The sequence below is a fragment of the Bos grunniens genome, chromosome 13 (genome assembly GCF_055505025.1).
Source record: "Bos grunniens cultivar Pamir isolate PY7600 chromosome 13, Bosgru_T2T1.0, whole genome shotgun sequence".
Lineage (NCBI taxonomy): Eukaryota > Metazoa > Chordata > Mammalia > Artiodactyla > Bovidae > Bos > Bos grunniens.
In genome coordinates, this window is record NC_141177.1 from 36111752 (window position 1) to 36131562 (window position 19811).

Below are 19811 nucleotides of genomic sequence, written 5' to 3' on the forward strand. Positions count from 1 at the left end.
AATCTAAACGATAAATCAGGATAGTTGCATATTTTCTTGTGCTACGTAAAATAATGGAGCATCTTACAATTGAAGGTATCTTAAATTCAATTAAAGACACAGCTAATAGAAATACTAGAGGGAGAGCACTGAGTAGGGAAAGGCAATTTTTGAAACCATAATGGTTGACAATATTCTAGATTTGATGAAATGCATGAATCTTTTGGCTAAGGAATACAAAAATTCCATGAACAGGATAAATAAAACCAAATCCACACCATACATGGTAGAAAGACTACAGAATTTTATAGACCAAGGTAAAACATTAGAAGCAACTAAAAAGAAATGCTATAAACAAAGGAAAAAAGAAACAAAGGGAGAATATTTATAATAGGGAGATGATTAATATATGAAATGCTTTTAATCAATAAGAAAAAAAGTTTAACAGAAAAAATATAAACATGCAATGGTCAAGAATTGTATGAAAGATATCCAATTTGCACCAGTCTTTTAATATGCAAATTGAAATTTCCACACAAACGAGCACAGATTTAAAAATTAGACTGCCAGTAACTATAGTTAGAAAAATTAGGGGCAAGGAGCATGCTCATAGTCTTGGCTGGAATGTAAACTACAATCTTTTAGAAGTCAACTTAGTTAAACATTTATCAAAAATTTAATGCGTATGCTCCTCTATCCAGCAATACTACTTCAAGGAGTTGCCCGAATTACAAGAGATTGGCAATTAGGTTAGGTTACATTTGTAGGATATGATGCCATCTTTTTAAGAGGTGCTGATAAACAAAACATGAACCCGGCATAAAATTAAACATACTTTAGTAAGCACTTTGCTGAATTCTTTATGGCATGAACTCATTATTTTTTTTTTAAGATATATACTTGTAGAGGAAAAAAAACTTAGAAAGTTACATACAATAAATGATATCAATTTGTGTGTAGGTGGCGGAGGAGCTTTAAGAGCTGGTGGTGGGGAGATAACTTTTGTTGTTTTTTTAAATCATAACTACCTCCCTTAAAGCAGCTAAAGAAAAGGTGGCTTTTCTTCCTAAAGAGTCAAACTGATGCGACTGAGCACAGAGCCTCGATTTACGTTTCACTCACGGCTGTAAATTTTGTACCCCTGAAGCGAGAGACTGATGAGGCACCACAGAGTCGCAGCTCATCGACCATTCCCGCCAGTCTAGGACTGATTTTCACACTCAAAAGGACTCCTCTAACGGGTGCCGGAACATAACAAAATGGCCAGGACTCCAGAGCACGCCTATCTGCTGGGCCAACGAAGCGCTGCGCTCCTGCCCCGCCCCCATGCCCGCATCCTCCAATGGATGTTCCGGGTGGGGCGGGTTTCGTGCAGTGCACGGACAGGATTGGCTTTACAGTCTCTCCGCCCAGGCAGCAGGAGGGCAGCGTGATGACGTATCAACAAGGGGCGCGGGGGCGTAGCGCGCGCTACCAGACGCGGCAGTATTAAACGGCTCCAGGCGCGGCTAGCTGTTAGAGGCTTCCTTCGTCTAGGCGTTCATAGTCGTGTTCCGCCTCTCGCTGTCATCCTCTGAAGCCTAAGCCGGCTACACTTTCCTCAGTCCTTCTACCTGTAGCCGTGTCATTGCGACTCCGCCACCATGTTCGAGGCGCGCCTGGTCCAGGGCTCCATCTTGAAGAAAGTGCTGGAGGCGCTTAAGGATCTCATCAACGAGGCCTGCTGGGACATCAGCTCAAGTGGCGTGAACCTGCAGAGCATGGACTCGTCTCATGTCTCCTTGGTGCAGCTAACCCTTCGCTCCGAGGGCTTCGACACTTACCGCTGCGACCGCAACTTGGCCATGGGCGTGAACCTCACCAGGTGAGCTCCAAAGCCTCGGACATCCGGGCCATGGTCCACTCCTACCTCAGGCTCTTGGCGCGAGCTCCTACGAGCCGGGCCCTCATTGGCTGGCGTGGGCCATCTGCGTCTTCTCATTGGCCTGCTGCGGAGTTGGGGGGCGGGTGGCGGGACCCAGCAGAGCGCGCGGTTTGCAAAGCCCGCGCTGGCTGCCGCGCGAACTGCGAACCGGCAGTTTTCCGCGCCAAAGTCACAAAGCGGGTGGTGGCGGGAAAATGATGGACTTTACGGTGCCAGGAAAAGACTGTTGCAGAACGCTTTGGTCATTAAGTTCAGGCGACTTGGATGAGAAACCTTGGACCTGGTTGACTTAAAGTGCTTTATAGTGTATCCTAGTTCAGTCACCCTATCTAGGGACCAGAGTATTTTTTTTATTACTGCAAAGTTGCGGTGAGCGCCCTAAGATCCTGGACTTGAAAATTTTCTCCAGGGCAGTGGCGTTCAACTTTTGAACTACACATGTTTAAATCTTAAAGCTTATGATAAATACCGTGTTATATGATAAACACCCATAGTACATGCAGTGTACTTTAATAGGTTTATTAGATCATTTTTAAAGATAATTGCCCGATAATTTACTTCACCCACCCGAAATTCATAAAATATTGTCCTTTTATTTATCCAGAAGTGAAACTGCTCTTGGTATGTTGTGGGCCTTTTGGGTATCAGTACTGCCAGATTGCATTCCAAAGTGTCTGGACCGGTTTGCATATCCCTCGTGCAGTAGGTTTTCCAAACTCACCAATCTGACAGATGGCGTACTGGTTAAGGGTTTCCCTGGTGGCTCACTTGTAAAGCATCACTTTGCCAATGCAGGAGATGAGGGTTCGATCCCTGGGTGGAGAAGATCCCCTGGAGAAAGAAATGGCAACCCACTCCAGTATTCTTGCCTGGGAAATCCCATGGACAGAGGACCCTGATAGGCTGCAGTCCAGGAGACACCACTTAGGGTCTAAACAACAGCAACTAATGGTTAAAAGTGGTAACTCCTAATTTTATTTTATTTTTTATTTTTTTTCCATGTTCCTTTATATTTTATTTACCATAAACACTAAGAGAATACAGCAAACACTGGAGAAAGGCGTTTTAATAATTTTGATGTAAAGTTTATTAACACTTAAAGTTATGCTTGCTCCCCCCACCCCAATTCAACATGCAGGTATCATTTATTTACAGATGCAGTGATTGTAGAGCATTACATTCTCTTGAAAGTTTTATAACAGAGTATCCTTGGCCTGTAACTTAAAACAATTTCATAAACTATGTATAATCATGGTATAATAACATCATTCAAAGAGTTCCCCAAATGACTACATTCACACAATATTAATGTTAAAGTCTTGAGTTTTTAAAACATCATTTCAATAAGTCAAACCACAGAAACCCAGGTTCTAGTTTTAAATGTGTTTATGAATTTTAATTCCATTAGAAAACTAACGATCTTGAGAAGATGGTGTTGATTAAAACCCTTTGTCTTCTCTGTTCTAGCATGTCCAAAATACTAAAATGTGCTGGCAATGAAGACATCATTACCTTAAGAGCTGAAGATAACGCGGACACGTTGGCACTAGTATTTGAAGCTCCAAGTAAGTCCACCCTTCTACTGAGTTATGGTAGAGGAAACTAAAATGCAGTGTCGTATTTCCCAAGTCTGATGATTGTAAAATATACCTCTTAGTTGTAAACTTACATATTTTTCTTCATATTTGCTTTTGGTAGATCAGGAAAAGGTTTCAGACTATGAAATGAAGTTAATGGATTTAGATGTTGAACAGCTTGGAATTCCAGTGAGTATCACAAGTTTCTGATTGAGCATGCTGTACAGTCATGATAGTTACATAACATATATTTATATAATAATTTAAAGCCTACTTCCTAATAGAACTTTTCTATATATCTGCTCATGTATATTCCAGAGTAGGGTATTTAGACTGGAATATTTGTCATTTTATTAAATTATGGTGTTCTGCAGTGGCTCATTGGTTTGAATTCATTGCTGCCAAGGACATATTTGCATTAACCTCTGCATCTTTTAAAAAAATTATTATTATTCCTAGAGTGCTTGGTTTTTATTGAAAGGAGATTTTAAAGCTATTTTAGCAGAAATTCATTATGGTTAGGTTTTATCAACATCGAAAGAAAATGTGTTCAGATGTTTACAATGCCTAACATGCTCTTGTTTTGGAAAGCAAACCTATTTGTGCTGTTACCATTTGAATGCCATATCCTAATGTCTTCTTGATTTAGACTCCTATAGAGTGATTAGATGGAGGCTCTTGTTCCCTGGATAGTGCATTTACTTTTTTAAAAGTTTAAGTTCTAATTGGTTTCTTAGTATGATTATTCTTATACTTTTTTATATCTGATTTTTTTTTTAGTAGAATGTTAAGAAATTGCACAATGAGTGATATTTCAGAGTAATCAGAAAATCTTGAATTCTGAGTTCTTGTTTAGATGTTGAATCTTCAAGAAGTGAGGGTCCCAAATCTTTCATTTCCATGACCTTTACATGTCTTTGTTTTATAGGAACAAGAGTATAGCTGTGTAGTAAAGATGCCTTCTGGTGAATTTGCACGTATATGCCGAGATCTCAGTCACATTGGAGATGCTGTTGTAATTTCCTGTGCAAAAGATGGAGTGAAATTTTCTGCAAGTGGAGAACTTGGAAATGGAAATATTAAGTTGTCACAGACAAGTAATGTTGATAAAGAGGAGGAAGCTGTAAGTAGTTTTTAAGTAAACAAAATACTTTGAAGAATTACACCAGGTTATGTCCTAGTCTGCTAAGGCTACTGCAACAAAATACCATAGACTGAGTGGCTTATAAACAACAAAAGTTTATTGAAGCTGGCAGATTTGGTGTCTGTTGAGGGCCTGCTTCTTCATTTAAGAAGACAGCAGCCTCCTTAACCTGGTGAAAGGGGTAGGGGAGTTCTCTGGGGTCTCTAAAAGGCACTAATCCCATTCATGAGGGCTCTGCCTTCCTAACCTAAGCACCTCCCAAAGTCCCCTCCAATAACATCATATTGGAAATTTGGTTTTAATATGAATTTGATGGGGGGTGGACACAAACATTCGGTCCATAGCAAGGTAATTACTAAGATTAAAGAAAGCTCTAAAGAAAAACAGTTTGCATCTTCAAGTAACTGATTTGTGAGAATTGAAAGACACTTTTGAAATCTGCAACTGATCTATAAATGCCATATAACTTAAATTTGTGAGAAGGGAACGCAAATTCATTGCAACCTTTATAAAACTACAGAACAATGAGTTTGTGTATCAGTCCCACACATACTCTATATGATTGGGAGGCTACCCTTGGCTTTCTGGGGGTATTTACTATGTTTTTACCAAATAATTAAGCAATTCAATAAAAGGATCTGGTTGGGGTGAAAATCTAGCTCTTATGTAATCCTTATATATTAACTTTAAAATAAAGAGTCTAAATATATATATATATGTAATAAATATATATTAGTAACAAAACTCCTGGAGCTAACTCTTTTATTCTAAATTACATCTCATTTCCTTGCCAATCTTGAGTTTTGCTTTTCTCTCAGTAGTTCAGTGGTTAGGACTCCATGCTTTACTGATGAGGCTATGTGTTCAATCCCTGGTCTGGGAACTAAGATTTTGCAAGCTGTGAGGCACAGCCAGAAATTTCAAAAGTTCACACGATGAATATCTTACTATTATTATAGTATAAACATTTTATAACATCTAAGAAAATTTATGTTACGGAATTTTTCAGTGTTCTGCTTCCCTTGTTATTTCAATTTATTTGAATCAAGATTTTTAATAGGGTCCATACATTACAGTTCATTGGGATGTGCTTCTTAGGTTTCTTTTAATCCATTGTTTCTCCAGTTTCCATTTCCTTCTCTCCATTACAATTTCATTTGTTGAAGAAACTAAGTCATTTGTTATCAAATTTCCCAAAGTCTGGATTTTGCCCACTGAGTTCCTTATGTCAGTTAATATGTTCTTCAAATCCATTTTCTGATAGATACAGCTCTAGGGGCTTGATGATTTTCAAGGTGTTTTGTTTGGAGGTGGGAGAAGGAGAACATTTTATAGGTAATGGTGTGTCCCTCTATAGGAGACATGAGGTATTTGGATATCTTTGTGATTTTTATCAGCCATAATAAATTTCGTCTATAATCATTAAGTCCTTAGGGTTTGCAGAATTGTAATATATTAATATATTTTATTCCTTTGTTTATTAGCTGATTATTTTTTAATGTATACTATAAATGAATGGATTGCAGTTTTCTTAATGTTGTTCAGTATAATGACTCTTGTTTTCTCCCTAAGGTTGCCATAGAGATGAATGAACCAGTTCAGCTAACTTTTGCACTGAGGTACCTGAACTTCTTTACAAAAGCCACTCCACTGTCTCCTACAGTAACACTTAGTATGTCTGCAGATGTACCCCTTGGTAAGATAATAAACTTGTTCAGTGTTGGTTTTGTAGGTAGTGTATGTGGTACTTCTCAATAATTAACTATGTTCTCCTGTTTTCTTTCAGTTGTAGAGTATAAAATTGCTGATATGGGACATTTAAAGTACTATTTGGCTCCCAAGATCGAGGATGAAGAAGGATCTTAGACATTCTTAAAATTCAAGAAATAAAACTAAGCTCTTTGAGAACTGCTTCTGAGATGCCAGCACACACTTAAGTCTTTTTTGTCTTTGTACCTCTGAGTACATATGTAGATAATGTTTTCTGTAAATAACTTTTTTTTCTCCATTCTCTACAACTTGTTTAAAGAAAAGTGCAAAGTCAAATCTGGTCTTGTTAACTGAGTAATACTTCTGCCTTACCTAGGAATAATCCTTATAGTTTTTATAAACAAAAGAGTTTTGACTCTAATAAATGTGTTTTAAGTATCGTTTTCAATTTAAATAAAAGTCATTTGAATTTAAGCATCATCACAGGACAGTGCCTTCATTTGGACTACAATGATTGCAAATATCCTAAACAAGTTAAATTCAAGCAGCTCTTTCATGTAACTGCTCTATTTTTTGTCTAAAGTATTCCAAATACAGCAGGTATTTTGGGGTGATTCATTTGCCAAACTTACTTTGGTATTCTGACTTGAGCTCAAGAAATGAAGAGAGAGTAGAACACATAATACTTTATATTAGCAGAAACTAACACTTTACAGAAGCTTAATGTTTGCAAAGTTCAATGGCCTTTATAAGGTCACTTACAGCGTTGTAGGGCAGTGTTTTTTTAGCCTAGGGAGCCTTGTACAGGAGTCTTGGAAGTGTTAGTAGATCTGTGATAGGTCCCAAGAAGTTATGTTTATGCAAAAAGTTTTTCTAGTGTAAGTAGACTTTTGGGAGGGGCAGGGGGGACTTATTCCCTTGAAGGATGAAAATGGTTTACATGGGTGTCAGGAGTCAACCAAGAAAGTGAAAAAGGCCCAGCAATAATTGTGCTACAAAGTCACATATTAAATTCTGGTTATCCGGTGGTAGAACTCACTGTATCCAGTAGATAAATTACCTTCCTGGTGTGTTAGGGAAGGAGACTGACAGCAGAGGGGCCTGGTGAAGTTTTTGGAGTGAAAAAAATGTTTTATCTACACTGGTGATGTCTCCACTGCATTTGTCAAAAAAAAACCCAATTGTACTTTATACGTAAATTATACTTCAATAAAGCTTGACATTTTAAAGAGTTTTATGTATTGCAAAATGTCCCTTGTGGGCAGCCCTCTTAATGGGGCATGGCCTGAAGATGTGCAGGAAACTGAAGCACAAGAATGTAGGGTGCTACTCCAGAGTAGTGGGTGAGGTACACGGCGGCAGACACCGCTGCGCAGACCCCGGGCAAGGCGGCCTTGCCTGGGCACACGGAGACCTGGCAGCTCCAGCTTTCTGGAGCTTCGTCAGCTCGGCTTCTGCGTTTCGCAGCGCCACTGAGCTCCCTTCACTGCTCAGGGGGCCGGAAAGAAACACGTGGCCGGGTAGCCCTGGGCCTGACTGACCCAGGCGGCGCCGCTACCTAGGAACCCACCGGCCCCGGCGGAAATGGTGGACAGCCAGCCCGGACTGCAGAGCCTTAGGAAACCCCACGGGGCGCGCTCCGCTTGCGCAGCGCTAAGACCCGACGACTTGTGCGGGCCGCTGAAAAGAAAGCGGGCTAGAAACCGAAGAAAGTAAAATGAGAAGGCGTCGCCCCCGTTGACGCCACGTCCGGCCTGCAACCTCCAAAACACGCCATTTCCGGCGTCTAGCCGGTCGAGGCCGGGTGGCAGTTGGGGGATGTCTCGGGCGCTCCAGCTGCCAACCGTGAGCGAGCTGTCCGCGCTCGGGCCCCGGATAAAGCGTGCGTGCTCGCTGGGCGGGAGCGGAAGCGGAAGCGCTCGCCTCAGGCTTGCGGCGCGGCCCAGACTGCGTTCTCCGCCGGTCAAGGCTGGAGTCCTCCGTGTGGAGCATTCACCCTCCCGGGGCACGGCTGGCCGCTTTCCTGAAAGCAGATATTTCCATCTAAATTCACGTCAGTTCTTATTTCTCTTGTTGGCTGGGTCTGGAAGCGGACAGGGAAGTAGTGTGGAGAGGCGCGTAGTGCGAAGCTGTATGCTAAGTGCTATGCTTTAAAAATTCTTGAAGCATTCAAGTGCTGAAGAAATTTTGGGATTCCGGTGAGGCTGGTAAAAAAAGCCTGTTGGGCAGGTACTCAGAAAACATTGCTTTACATTTTTCCTTTTCCCTCTTTTAGAATTCTTACTCTGCTACCAATAAGCAGTCGTCTGGTGTTTCTCACGCCATGCCTGTTTTTATGTTTTGATGCAGTGTATGAATAGTTACGGAGAAGGCAATGGCATCCCACTCCAGTACTCTTGCCTGAAAAATCCCATGGATGGAGGAGCCTGGTAGGCTGCAGTCCATGGGGTCGCTAAGAGTCGGATACGACTGAGCGACTTCACTTTCACTTTTCACTTTCATGCATTGGAGAAGGAAATGGCAACCCACTCCAGTACTCTTGTCTGGAAAATCCCATGGATGGAGGAGCCTGGTGGGCTGCAGTCCATGGGGTCGCTAAGAGTCGGACACGACTGAGCGACTTCCCTTTCACTTTTCACTTTCATGTATTGGAGAAGGGAATGGCAACCCACTCCAGTGTTCTTGCCTAGAGTCCCGGGGACGGGGGAGCCTGGTGGGCTGCCGTCTCTGGGGTCGCACAGAGTCGGACACGACTGAAGTGACTTAGCAGTAGCAGTAGCATGAATAGTTAATGACAGTATGTAAACTTTTAAAGACTGATACAAATCACAGGTGATTAAATGCTCTCAAAACCCCCCACTTATTGGTAGTTTGGACTTAAAGTTTTATAGAATTAAATTTAGATTATCGTGTAATCAGGATCACAACACTTAAAAACAGTTTTTGACATAATTTGATCTAACCATTTTTGAAAAGCATATAAGAGCACACTTTTATTTTTTCAGTACTTGATTTCTGCATCATTACAAAATTACTAAAAAGGAACAGGAGCGTTTAGCACCAGTTCCTTTATAATGCTAATTAGGTTGTCTGCAGGCCACTTAAAACAGCTCATTCATTCAGAATTAAGTATATATAAAGCGCTTAGATATGTTTCACTTTTAGAAATCAAGTAACTTGATGATCAAAATAGGTTTACTTGTTTCATTCACATAACTTTGTGATTTTATAGAGGAAAAGTACAGGAATTACAAATGTTTTTCAATTTAATCTTATATACTTTTAAGCTGGTGACGTAATAGCCACGATTTCATTATAGGAGTCAACTTTGACTAGTTTGAACAAAAACCAAGTATTTATTCAGAGTTTTTTTGTTTTGTTTTTGATGTAGCTGAAGAAGTAATTTGGAAAGTGAAATTGCTACTTTCAGTGCTTGGGCTGAAGCAGTGCATTCATGCTCAGTCACTTCAGTCGTGTTAGACTCTTTGCGACCCCATGGACTATAGCCTGCCAGGCTCCTCTGTCCATGAGATTCTCTAGGCAAGAATACTGGAGTGGGTTGCCGTGCCCTCTTCCAGGGGAATCTTAACCAACCTGGGGACTGAACTTGGGTTTCCTCCATTGGACTCTACAGCTGAGCCAACAAGGAAGCCCTCTGGGGTGGAGCAGAGAGACAAGCAAATCAGAGGACACTGGTGTAATACTGGTAGCCAATAACTTATCCAAATTTACAAGAACTTTTACAGATCTTTTGTGTTAAACGGATGATATCCATCAGAGGGAAATAGGCAAAATGCTGATGTGAATGTATTTCATTTCTCACCCTCTCTCCTCTGTCCTAGTCAAATAAGAGAATCACTTGAGTATATGCTCCTCTTGCTTTTTGTGGAAGCAGGGATGGGGGACAGGCAGTACTGTAGCAGAATGGTTGAAATGTCAGATGGATTTAAGTGACCACTGTTTCACCTACTCTCCTGTGACTTTGAAAAAATTAGGAGGCAGAAAAACATTAATGGCAAAATAAATATGAAGTCTGGTTCTTGGCAAATGTCTTGATTCTTATTCTACCAGGAGAAACTAGAGTAGAGGCATAATGAGAATGTTTTCATGTCAAAGGAATATCAGGCTCTAAGAACAATGGAGCTTAAATCGCCAAATGCTAGTATAACACGGCAGCCCAGAACTCCAGTATGTATAACAAACACATTATTGTAGCCTGCAGACAATAATACTTTTCTTTGTTTTCATACTGTAGCTGTGTCAGCGTGTTATGATGCCGTCTCGTACCAACCTGGCTACTGGAATTCCCAGTAGCAAAGTGAAATACTCAAGACTCTCTAGTACGGATGATGGCTACATTGACCTTCAGGTAAATGCAGAAAGGACCTGATGAGATTAGCTGGCTCTGTTGATACTAAGTTAGCAGGGAGACTGATTGTTTTTGATCAGTTCCAGGTTTTGCTGATTGTTCCTAGGGTTTAGAGGGAGCAGGAAAGAAACTGCTGAGACTCTCACCCATAGCCTGCAGAAAGAGGGACCTTGGCAGAGCAGTTTCAAACCAATATAAATATTGTCCATTTTGGAGAAATTTTAGTTGTAATGCCAGAGTCTAATAGTTGCAAATTTTATTTCGTTTATCTGGAAGTAATCAGATTATCTTGTTAAGTAGAATTTTTTAAAGACTGTGTTACCAGTTTGTTTACACTTCAGTCAAAACCAGTTCATCTTTTAAGGGAGAAACTCACTGCTAAAGCCAGCAGATTGTGGGAATCTTCCTTCTTTCCTGATGTCATGAGATCCAATTTATTAAAGGTATTCTTTGTGGCAAACAGTAAGTAAAACAGAGAATATTTTTTAAATGTGTGTCCTTCCTGATCATTGTTTATAAAGTACTTAAGGGTGTAGCATCTCTTTTTGGCCGCTTCCCTTTAGACTAGACTATTTTAGGTGGAACTAAGATCAAAGAAGTAGCAGGAACCCCATCCTTTTAAATAAGTATCAGTATAAAGAAATCAATTATTCTTTGTATTTTTGGGACCCACACTTAAAAGAGAGAGTTTTTTGGGTTTTTTTTTTTTAAAGCAGGTTGGAAAAGCTTCCAGTCAGTTTGGTCACACACAAACATGAGCCAAACCTTAGAAATTTGTCTTTGAATGTTTTAACCTTGAATTGAACTTGTTAATAAGGCAGGTTACTTGCTCGGTGGGTCAGGCAACTAATGCTTCAGAAAAGGTTGTTTTTAAAACCCTTGACCAGATCCCAGCTTAACTTTGAATTCCAGAAATCATTTTTTTCTTCCTTACTTTTCCAGAGCTTGATGTTCACTTTTAATCCCTATAGATTAGTAGATTCTTCCATGTGCAAAGGCATGTTTATTAAAAACATGTGTAACATGAAGTGTCTTGTTTTTGTAAGAAAATGATTTTTTTAACAGTACAGTGAGTGGTCTGTGGAATGAGACTAGAACTAGAAAAAATAACATTCTGCTGAGATTTCCTTACTCGAGTTATTGTTAGAGCAATAACTGGAGCTTCCTCTCCTGCAGTCCTTTTCCTTTCTCTCCCAGAGCTGCAGTGGGTGGTAGGACTTTTCAAGACACACTAAGATTGATTTTTCTTATCCTCCCTGCTTTAAAGTATCTGAGTCCTGTATATTCATAATGCTCTTCTTTGTCTTTTTTTGTTTGTTTCTCTTCCAGTTTAAGAAAAGCCCTCCTAAGATCCCATATAAGGCCATTGCGCTCGCTACAGTGCTGTTTTTGATTGGCGCCTTTCTCATTATCATAGGCTCCCTCCTGCTGGCAGGCTATATCAGCAAAGGGGTAAGCTGAGGGGCTTGTGGGATTTCCAGAAGATGTTTAAAATGTCAGCCACTCTGTTGTCTTCTATCTAGTACAGCATATTTCAGCAGAAAGAAGAAAAGGTGGTTTTTGTTTTTGTTTTAAGATTTTGTTCTCAGATAACAAGATGCTTCTTCCTTTGAGCCTCAACAAACTTCTCTCACAGATCCTATGAGGTGGGTATGGCAGGTGGGCAGATTTTCCCTCTGAGATGTGGGCAATTTTCCTACCACTATAGTTTGGAACAGCACAGCTGAGTCTAGCACTGAGGATTCCTGAGTGATAAAGTTTATAACTGGAGTGGGATGCTATTATTGTAACTTTGCAGTGCCACAGACATACAACCGTAGTTAGTGTTTGGGCAGAAGCAGTGAGGATTGTATAGGTCTGGGGCCACTGACCAAGCCAAGACTTTTGGCTCATGGCCCAGATCTTTCTTAAATTGGATTTGGTTGAAGTTCCTGTTGAGCTTCAGGATACCTTAGATATCCTAAGATACCTTAGATACCTTAGATACCTAAAGTGGTTTTTGGTGGTTCTTTCTCTTGGATTGTATAGCAGTGGCAGTGTTAGTCTCTCAGTCATGTCCAGCTCTTTGTGACCCCATGGACTGTAGCCCACCAGGCTGTTCTGTCTGTGGATTTCTCCAGGCAAGAATACTGGAGGATATTCTTCTCCAGGTGATTTTCCCAACCCAGAGATTGAACTGGGGTCTCCTTCATTGTAGGCAGATTCTCTACCATCTGAACCACCAGGGAAGCCCAATACAGATGCTTATACACAGCATCTAAACTAATATTGACCATAGTTCACATCTGATCTTCCACACACACCAGACCAGGGGATGATGGTCACATTGCTTTGTATAGGGAACACAGCAAAGAGCTAAAACTCTGGGCATTATCCCTGGAATTAGGAATAGTAGACTGTCCCAATAAAATGGCTGCACATGGCTTTTGAGATGTATATAAATTTACTTTAGCTGTGTCGCAATTTGTCTTTAGCTATTTTAAAAGTATCATGTGGCTACCAGAGGCTTACTTAGTGCTGTCTAAATTTGAACATTGAACTTCAGGACTGTGCCTTCAGTTAACTTTATTAATGACGTAAAAATTGAGAGTGGAGGTGAGATCACAAATAGCACTTCACCTTGTATGATTTATAAAAGACTATAAGTAAGGATAAAGGTGTTAACTAAGAAAATCACTTACTGGATTGTTTTGGTTTTTGGTTTGGTTTGGGGTTTTTTCACTTCTTATTGCAGACATTTCAAACAAAACAGAAGTAGATGAAATAACATAATGAACCCCCAGTATATATCCGCAGTTGAACATCAACAGTTAGTGACCTTTTGTTTCATCTATATCCCCAACTTTTTTTCCTATGTATACTAAAGCAAATACCAGATTTACATTTTGCTGGTAAATTATTAAGTGTGCGTCTTCAGTATGCCTCTCTAACAGTTTTTACACAGATCTAGGGGTATTGTCTTAATACAATTTACCTTGTTTTTCTATTCCCCTTTTTCTTGCGTACTGATAGATTTAGGAACTTGCTTAGATTTAGACCTACTGTAGTTTTCTTTTAGAAAGAATATTTCATAGGGATGCTGTGCGTTTGCTATTACACATGGGTTCTCAAAGCCTTTAATAGTTTTCTTGCTTTCTGGCTCAGCATGTTATCCCAGGCCCATCTGTATATTCCCTGTCCCCCAACTTTTAAACAGCCATTTCACTAAGGAGCTCTGGTTTCTTTATGGGAAGTAGATTTAGAGCTCACAAACTGGGCATGAATGATGCCATTACTATTGGTTTTCATTTTTTCTAGGCTTTTTCAGAGACAGAATTAGGAAATAGGTATCCTTTAGAAAACAGGGAAATATTGTATAGACATTGACCTGACCAAAAAGTTCTTCTGGGTTTTTCCAAAACATCTTACAAAAAAACCTAAATGAACTTTTTGGCCAATCTAATATGTCACAATAGCTATAGTATTAGATATTTCCCATGCAAGTTTAAGATTACAGTTTGAAGTTAATTTCTTTGCTTTTAGGTATGTATGTCTATCCCAATGATATTGAAATAATTTCTTCATGCCTTATTTGACATTAAATAGTTTAAAAGTAATAGGAGAAGGAAATGGCAATCCACTCCAGTATTCTTGCCTAGAGAATCCCAGGGACAGAGGAGCCTGGTGGGCTGCCGTCTATGGGGTCGCACAGAGTCAGACACGACTGATGCGACTTAGTAGCAGCAGCAGCAGCAGTTTAAGAGTAACAGCAATATTAATGCTAAGTAAAAGAAGGCTGAACGCACTGTAAGTTTTCTTAGCAACTCTTTTAATCCTTGGGATATATCTCCTTAGGGATGTACAGTTGAAATCCTGAAAAAAATAAACAGAAAAGTAGAAAATGTAAGAGTGAAAGTGAAGTCGCTCAGTCGTGTCTGACTCTTTGCGACCCCATGGACTGTAGCCCACCAGGCTCCTCCGTCCATGGGATTTTCCAGGCAAGAGTACTGGAGTGGGTTGCCATTTCCTTCTCCAGAGAAAATGTAAAATAAGATAATAGAAATAGCACCAACTATGTCAAATGTGAAAGTTGTAGACCATCATTTTTAATGTTCAAATAATCCCCTTCAAAAGTTCTCTTCCTTTGGTTTTAAGCTTGCATTTATCATCATTGTGTACCAGCTGGGGCTACTTCCTTTACATGTATCAATCACTTCATTTAATTTCCACTGTAACCATATGAGGTGAATAATCCTCTTTCAGTTTTGAATGAAGCAGCCTGTCAATATCTGTTAAAAGCAGATCTTTATAGATTGTGTTGTGGTGGTTTAGTCGCTCAGTCGTGTCCGACTATTGTGACCCCATGGACAGTAGCCTGCCAGAATCCATGGGATTCTCCAGGCAAGAATACTGGAGTGGGTTGCCATTTCCTTCTCCAGGGGATCTTCCCAACCCAGGAATCAAACCCAGGTCTCCTGCATTGCAGGCAGATTCTTTACCAACTGAGCTACGAGGGAAACCCAGACTGTGTTATAATAAGGGATGAAAAACAAGGCACAGAGTTTGGTATACTCACAACTAAAAACTTTAAAGGAGTAAAAGTTAGCCAAAATATCTGTGGATGAACATGAATAATTTCTTTATAATTTTAGTACTTTGCACTTTTTCAGCAATTGTTAAAGAGACAAAGAGATATAAACATTTTATCTTGGTAGTGTACTTCCCAAAGCTCTGAAAAGTATATGATAACTGATTTATGAATTGGACCCATGACTTTATTTTAAAATTTAGTAACTTGCGTGGTAGTAATGTTTGCTTCCTTCTGCCACCAGGGGGCAGACCGGGCCGTTCCTGTCCTGATCATTGGCATCCTAGTGTTCCTGCCAGGATTTTACCACCTGCGCATCGCCTACTATGCATCCAAAGGCTACCGGGGATACTCCTATGATGACATTCCAGACTTTGATGACTAGCACCCACCCCAACACTGAAGAAAAGAGTCACAGATGGAACTAAGCCCAGCTTTAAGACATTGAGCAAAAACTATGACTAAGGACTAAGGAGTTCTGCAGTTTGCCAATGTTTAACAAAACAGTGGACAGATTTTATGGGTCCATCCTGAAAGATGTTAACTAAGCTCACAAGTAACTGTCATTTGGGCATTCTCTTATTTTTCATTTTCTGGCCCTGGCAAAAAGCTCCTGACAAAGTTTTTCTGAATGAATATGCATCATGGGAGAGTAGCAATTAATTGTATGGGAAAGTGGGAGGTTATTCTGTAGTGGAAAGTGTTCTGCCACCACCCTTTTTAGAGTTGAGCATTCTTTTAAATAGTCCTCATGGTCAGAATGTTCTTATGGCAAATGGAAGAATGCGCTATGTCAGATTTCTTATTACTAAGTAATTTATTTTGAAAGTAAGTGTCTTCTCCCCATACTCTTTAACTTTGTGTTCCAGTGGAAGACCTTGGCACAATCAAATATCAGTGTGGTGCATCTATAATATTTTTTACTTGCTTTCTTATTAACAACAACTAGGAATTTTTTAAACCTCAAAGCAAATTTTCAAGATGTAAACACTCTTCTCTGTACACCAATCCTTGGCCAGCTCTGATCTGGCCTACTGATAGGTTGGCCAGCATATAATTTGGATCATTCTGTCCTGTGTAGATCAAAATGTTCTTATATCATACCATTATGGACTAGACTTTTGGCTGCTTCCTAAGGAAAAAATGTAGACGAATGGTTATTATTTACAGTTTATAATCCCATTGTTGACACCTTGTATTAATGTCATTCTGCTGAAGATTTTAAGAATTGGCCTGGATCTCTAGAGGACTGGACTGCCTTAGCTTGATCTGCCTCCTAGCTTGCAAAAAGTGACTTGTATTCAAAAGAAATTAAAATGTCAAAATCTAAATCCTAGACTTAAAAATTAATTTTAACCTACTTTAGAAAACAGTTTAATGATTATATGTCTTTGATCCCAATCCCCAGGACAGCCTTCAGTTTTAGTTAACTAGCATTGTGCTTAGACTGCTTTCTAGTCATTGTTTTATTCTGAAGTCAGAGCTGTGGTTTTTCCAGTAGTCATGTATGCATGTGAGAGTTGAACTGTAAAGAAAGCTGAGTGCCGAAGAATTGATGCTTTGGAACTGTGGTGTTGGAGAAGACTCTTGAGAATCCCTTGGACTGTGAGGAGATCCAACCAGTCTATCTTAAAGGAAATCAGTCCTGAATATTCATTGGAAGGACTGATGCTGAAGCTGAAACTCCAATACTTTGGCCACCTGATGCGAAGAACCAACTCATTGGAAAAGAACCTGATGCTGGGAAAGATCGAAGGTGGGAGGAGAAGGGGATGACAGAGGATGAGTTGGTTGGGTGGCATCACTGATGTGATGGACATGAGTTTGAGTAGGCTCCAGGAGTTGGTGATGGACAAGGTGGCCTGGCATGCTGCAGTCCATGGGGTCGCAAAGAGTTGGACATGACTGAACAACTGAACTGAATGAATGGATTTGGATGATTATAAGGCTGGAAGTGCCATTGGCTGCGATTTGAAGGGCTGTAGGTGGAGTGGTGTTAATGGGGAAGATGAGTGCAGCTTTGGATGTATTAAATTTAGATGTCTGTTTGACATTCAAGTGGAAATACTGAGTAGGCAATTGAAATTTGGAGTTTGGGAAGGGAGTCAAAACTATAGTTAGAAATTTGGGAGTCAGTATATCTAAGAGGTGTTACACCCTCACAGTGGGCACAAATGGGGGAAAAAAATCTAGTATGAGACTCAGGAAATGAGGGACAGTGAGAGGGTGACCTGAAGCAGCCACCAAGGTTAGGTGCGTTTGGTAATGGGAGAGTAGGCTGGGGATATAGTCGTCTAAAATTCTTGGGCTGTGACAGTGAAAATGTGAGGAGATATATAAAGCTTAGTATCCTTGGCAGTGTTTGCAAAGCTAAGAACCAGAAGGTTTTGGCCAAAGTAAATTATTTGGCCGTTTCTTAAGGGTAATGATAGTGCTAATAAGGGGGGTGGGGAATAAAAATGGAATGGTGGGGGGAGTAAACAGCCAGTTCCCAAGGTTGTCTAGGTAAGTTTCTTGTATCCTGTTCTAGAAATGTTCTAAGCACTATCTGTATCTGTTTTTCAAAAAAAACTGACTCCCATTCTATAGTTCTATAATTTTTTTCCCTACATACTCAGTTTTGTGTCTCTTTCTATATCCCGGAGATGAGCCACGTTTCTTTTTAATGCACATTGTATGTATAGTTTTCCAAGTTGTGCATGTAGTCCTAGGGTCCTAAGAACAGAGACCATAAAAGTCAGATTCCTGGAGTGGTAGTCATATTTTCAATCCCCTGAGGAGTGATCTTTGCTATTGTATTTGAACATTCAGGTTCATAATCTCATACTGTAGTTGGAATTGTTACAGAAGTATTTTCTATTAAGCCAAAATCAGACTTTATGTAACTATGCAATGACAGTAATGGTATATTCTTGTGCTTTATAGAAAATGTATAAACCTCCATAATAATGGTCAGTGTTTCTTGAACACTTTGCCAGATGTTGTGCCAGGCAATTTCATTACATGTTTCTACTTTATTTTAATATTTAGGAAAACCCTGAATTGAGAAAGATTCTTAGATAAAAAGTTAATATTTGAGGCTCACATGTAAGCAAAGTGTGCCCTAGATTTATAAGGATTTTCTTATTGGCAACAGCAGTTATGCCTCTCATTAGTCATTTCCAAGGCTAAAAATCCTCCCCAGTTGTATCAGCTGTTCTGTTAACACATATGATGGCAGTTTTAGGCCCCTTCTCTCTGGATAAGCTTTACCTGGTCAGTGTGCCAGAAGCATATTGGTTGCTTCCTTTCTGCCAAGAATTTTTAGGTGCTGAGTATTATAGGAAAAGATAAGGCTTGGTCAGTGAGGAGCAGAGGTTGGCCAAAATTGTTTTAAAAATGGAAAAGTTCAGCTGAACTTGATTTGGGGTTTTTCTTGAAAAAAAAAAATCAATAGATTTTTCTTGCTCAGAGGCAACCAATTGGAGCAAAATAGTAAGTGAAGCAGCTTTGAGCAGAATTGTCCAATTCACTGCAGTCCCCACCATTGCTTGGTTTCTTTTGTATCAGACCTGTTAGTTTTCTTCATTAAGGGCAAAGAGTGTATCTTACAGTTCCACAAAGTCTAATACAGTGCTTTATGGGCATTTAGGTTATTGAATGAAGAACCAACACATTTCTGTGCCAGGATGCAGTGTTGTAAGGTACAAACAGATGGGCTGGTATTGTTTCAATTTCCTAAATGACCCTCTTCAGCTGCCGGGGAGGCCGGCTACTCTGTAGACAGAGTTGATACTACCTGGTGAGTCAAGTCTGCGTGACACCCTCTGCTCAGGCCAGTGAGCCCAGTTCACAACCACCTCCAAGTCCCCTCCTCCAGGCTGTGCACAGAGGAGCCTCCGTTACTGTGTACAGTGAGGGAGGCAGGTAAAGGGCCAAGAACAGCTTTGACTGCTGACCTTCAGAGGGCCACCTTATTTGGTTTGCTCTGTCATCTAAATTCCTATCCTAAGGTTTCTTTCCTGGATTCAGTCCCACAGGCTCCTAGCGTCACGGTGCGTAGCTCAGTTATGGTTTAATGCCAGCATGGGGTGCGTGCAGACTGTCTCATTTGCCACGAGGTATTGCACAAATTTCTTCTGGACCCTCAGTTTCCTTATGACGTGGGGATAAACCCATTCTATAGGGTTCCTACCCCATAGGGTAATTGTGTTGCTGTTTAGTTGCTAGGTCCTGTCCACCTCTTGTGATCCCATGTACCTGCCAGGCTCCTCTGTCCATGGGATTTCCCAGACAATACTGGAGTGGGTTGCCATTTCCTACTCCATGGTATCTTCTCAACCCTGGGATCAAACCCGTGTCTCCTGCATTGGCAGGTGGATTCTTGGTCACTAAACCACCAGGGAAGCCCAGGGTAATTGTGAGGGTTTAATAAAACAATGTGGGAGGGTGTTTCACACACAGCCTGGCACCCAGTAAGTGGAAGCTGCTGTTTGAGAGTGAAGACGTTCACTCCTTTGGCTACGGGGAGTAGTGCTGGGAATGAAACAGGGAGAGGAGAG

The 19811-nt window shown here is 40.4% G+C and overlaps 2 protein-coding genes across 9 annotated transcripts; both read left to right on the forward strand.

Moving 5' to 3' along the window:
• Positions 1-1426: 1426 nt before the first annotated feature.
• On the forward strand, positions 1427-6814 carry PCNA (proliferating cell nuclear antigen). The gene is made up of 6 exons (XM_086333484.1): positions 1427-1843; positions 3371-3468; positions 3602-3669; positions 4409-4603; positions 6197-6320; positions 6411-6814. The coding sequence occupies exons 1-6, from the start codon at positions 1623-1625 to the stop codon at positions 6488-6490; spliced, it is 786 nt and encodes a 261-aa protein (XP_086189610.1). The 5' UTR covers positions 1427-1622; the 3' UTR covers positions 6491-6814.
• A 1425-nt stretch (positions 6815-8239) lies between these two features.
• TMEM230 (transmembrane protein 230) lies at positions 8240-16601 on the forward strand. Of its 8 annotated transcripts, none has more exons than XM_086333491.1 (6): positions 8240-8563; positions 10590-10703; positions 11068-11146; positions 12033-12155; positions 12280-12349; positions 15515-16601. In XM_086333491.1, the coding sequence occupies exons 2-5, from the start codon at positions 10681-10683 to the stop codon at positions 12346-12348; spliced, it is 294 nt and encodes a 97-aa protein (XP_086189617.1). In that variant the 5' UTR covers positions 8240-8563; positions 10590-10680; the 3' UTR covers position 12349; positions 15515-16601. The 8 variants fall into 8 exon arrangements, with proteins under 8 accessions (XP_086189617.1, XP_086189615.1, XP_086189612.1 ...); XM_086333489.1 differs by having other exon boundaries at positions 8240-8387; XM_086333486.1 differs by lacking the exon at positions 12280-12349.
• The last annotated feature ends 3210 nt before the right edge of the window (positions 16602-19811 follow it).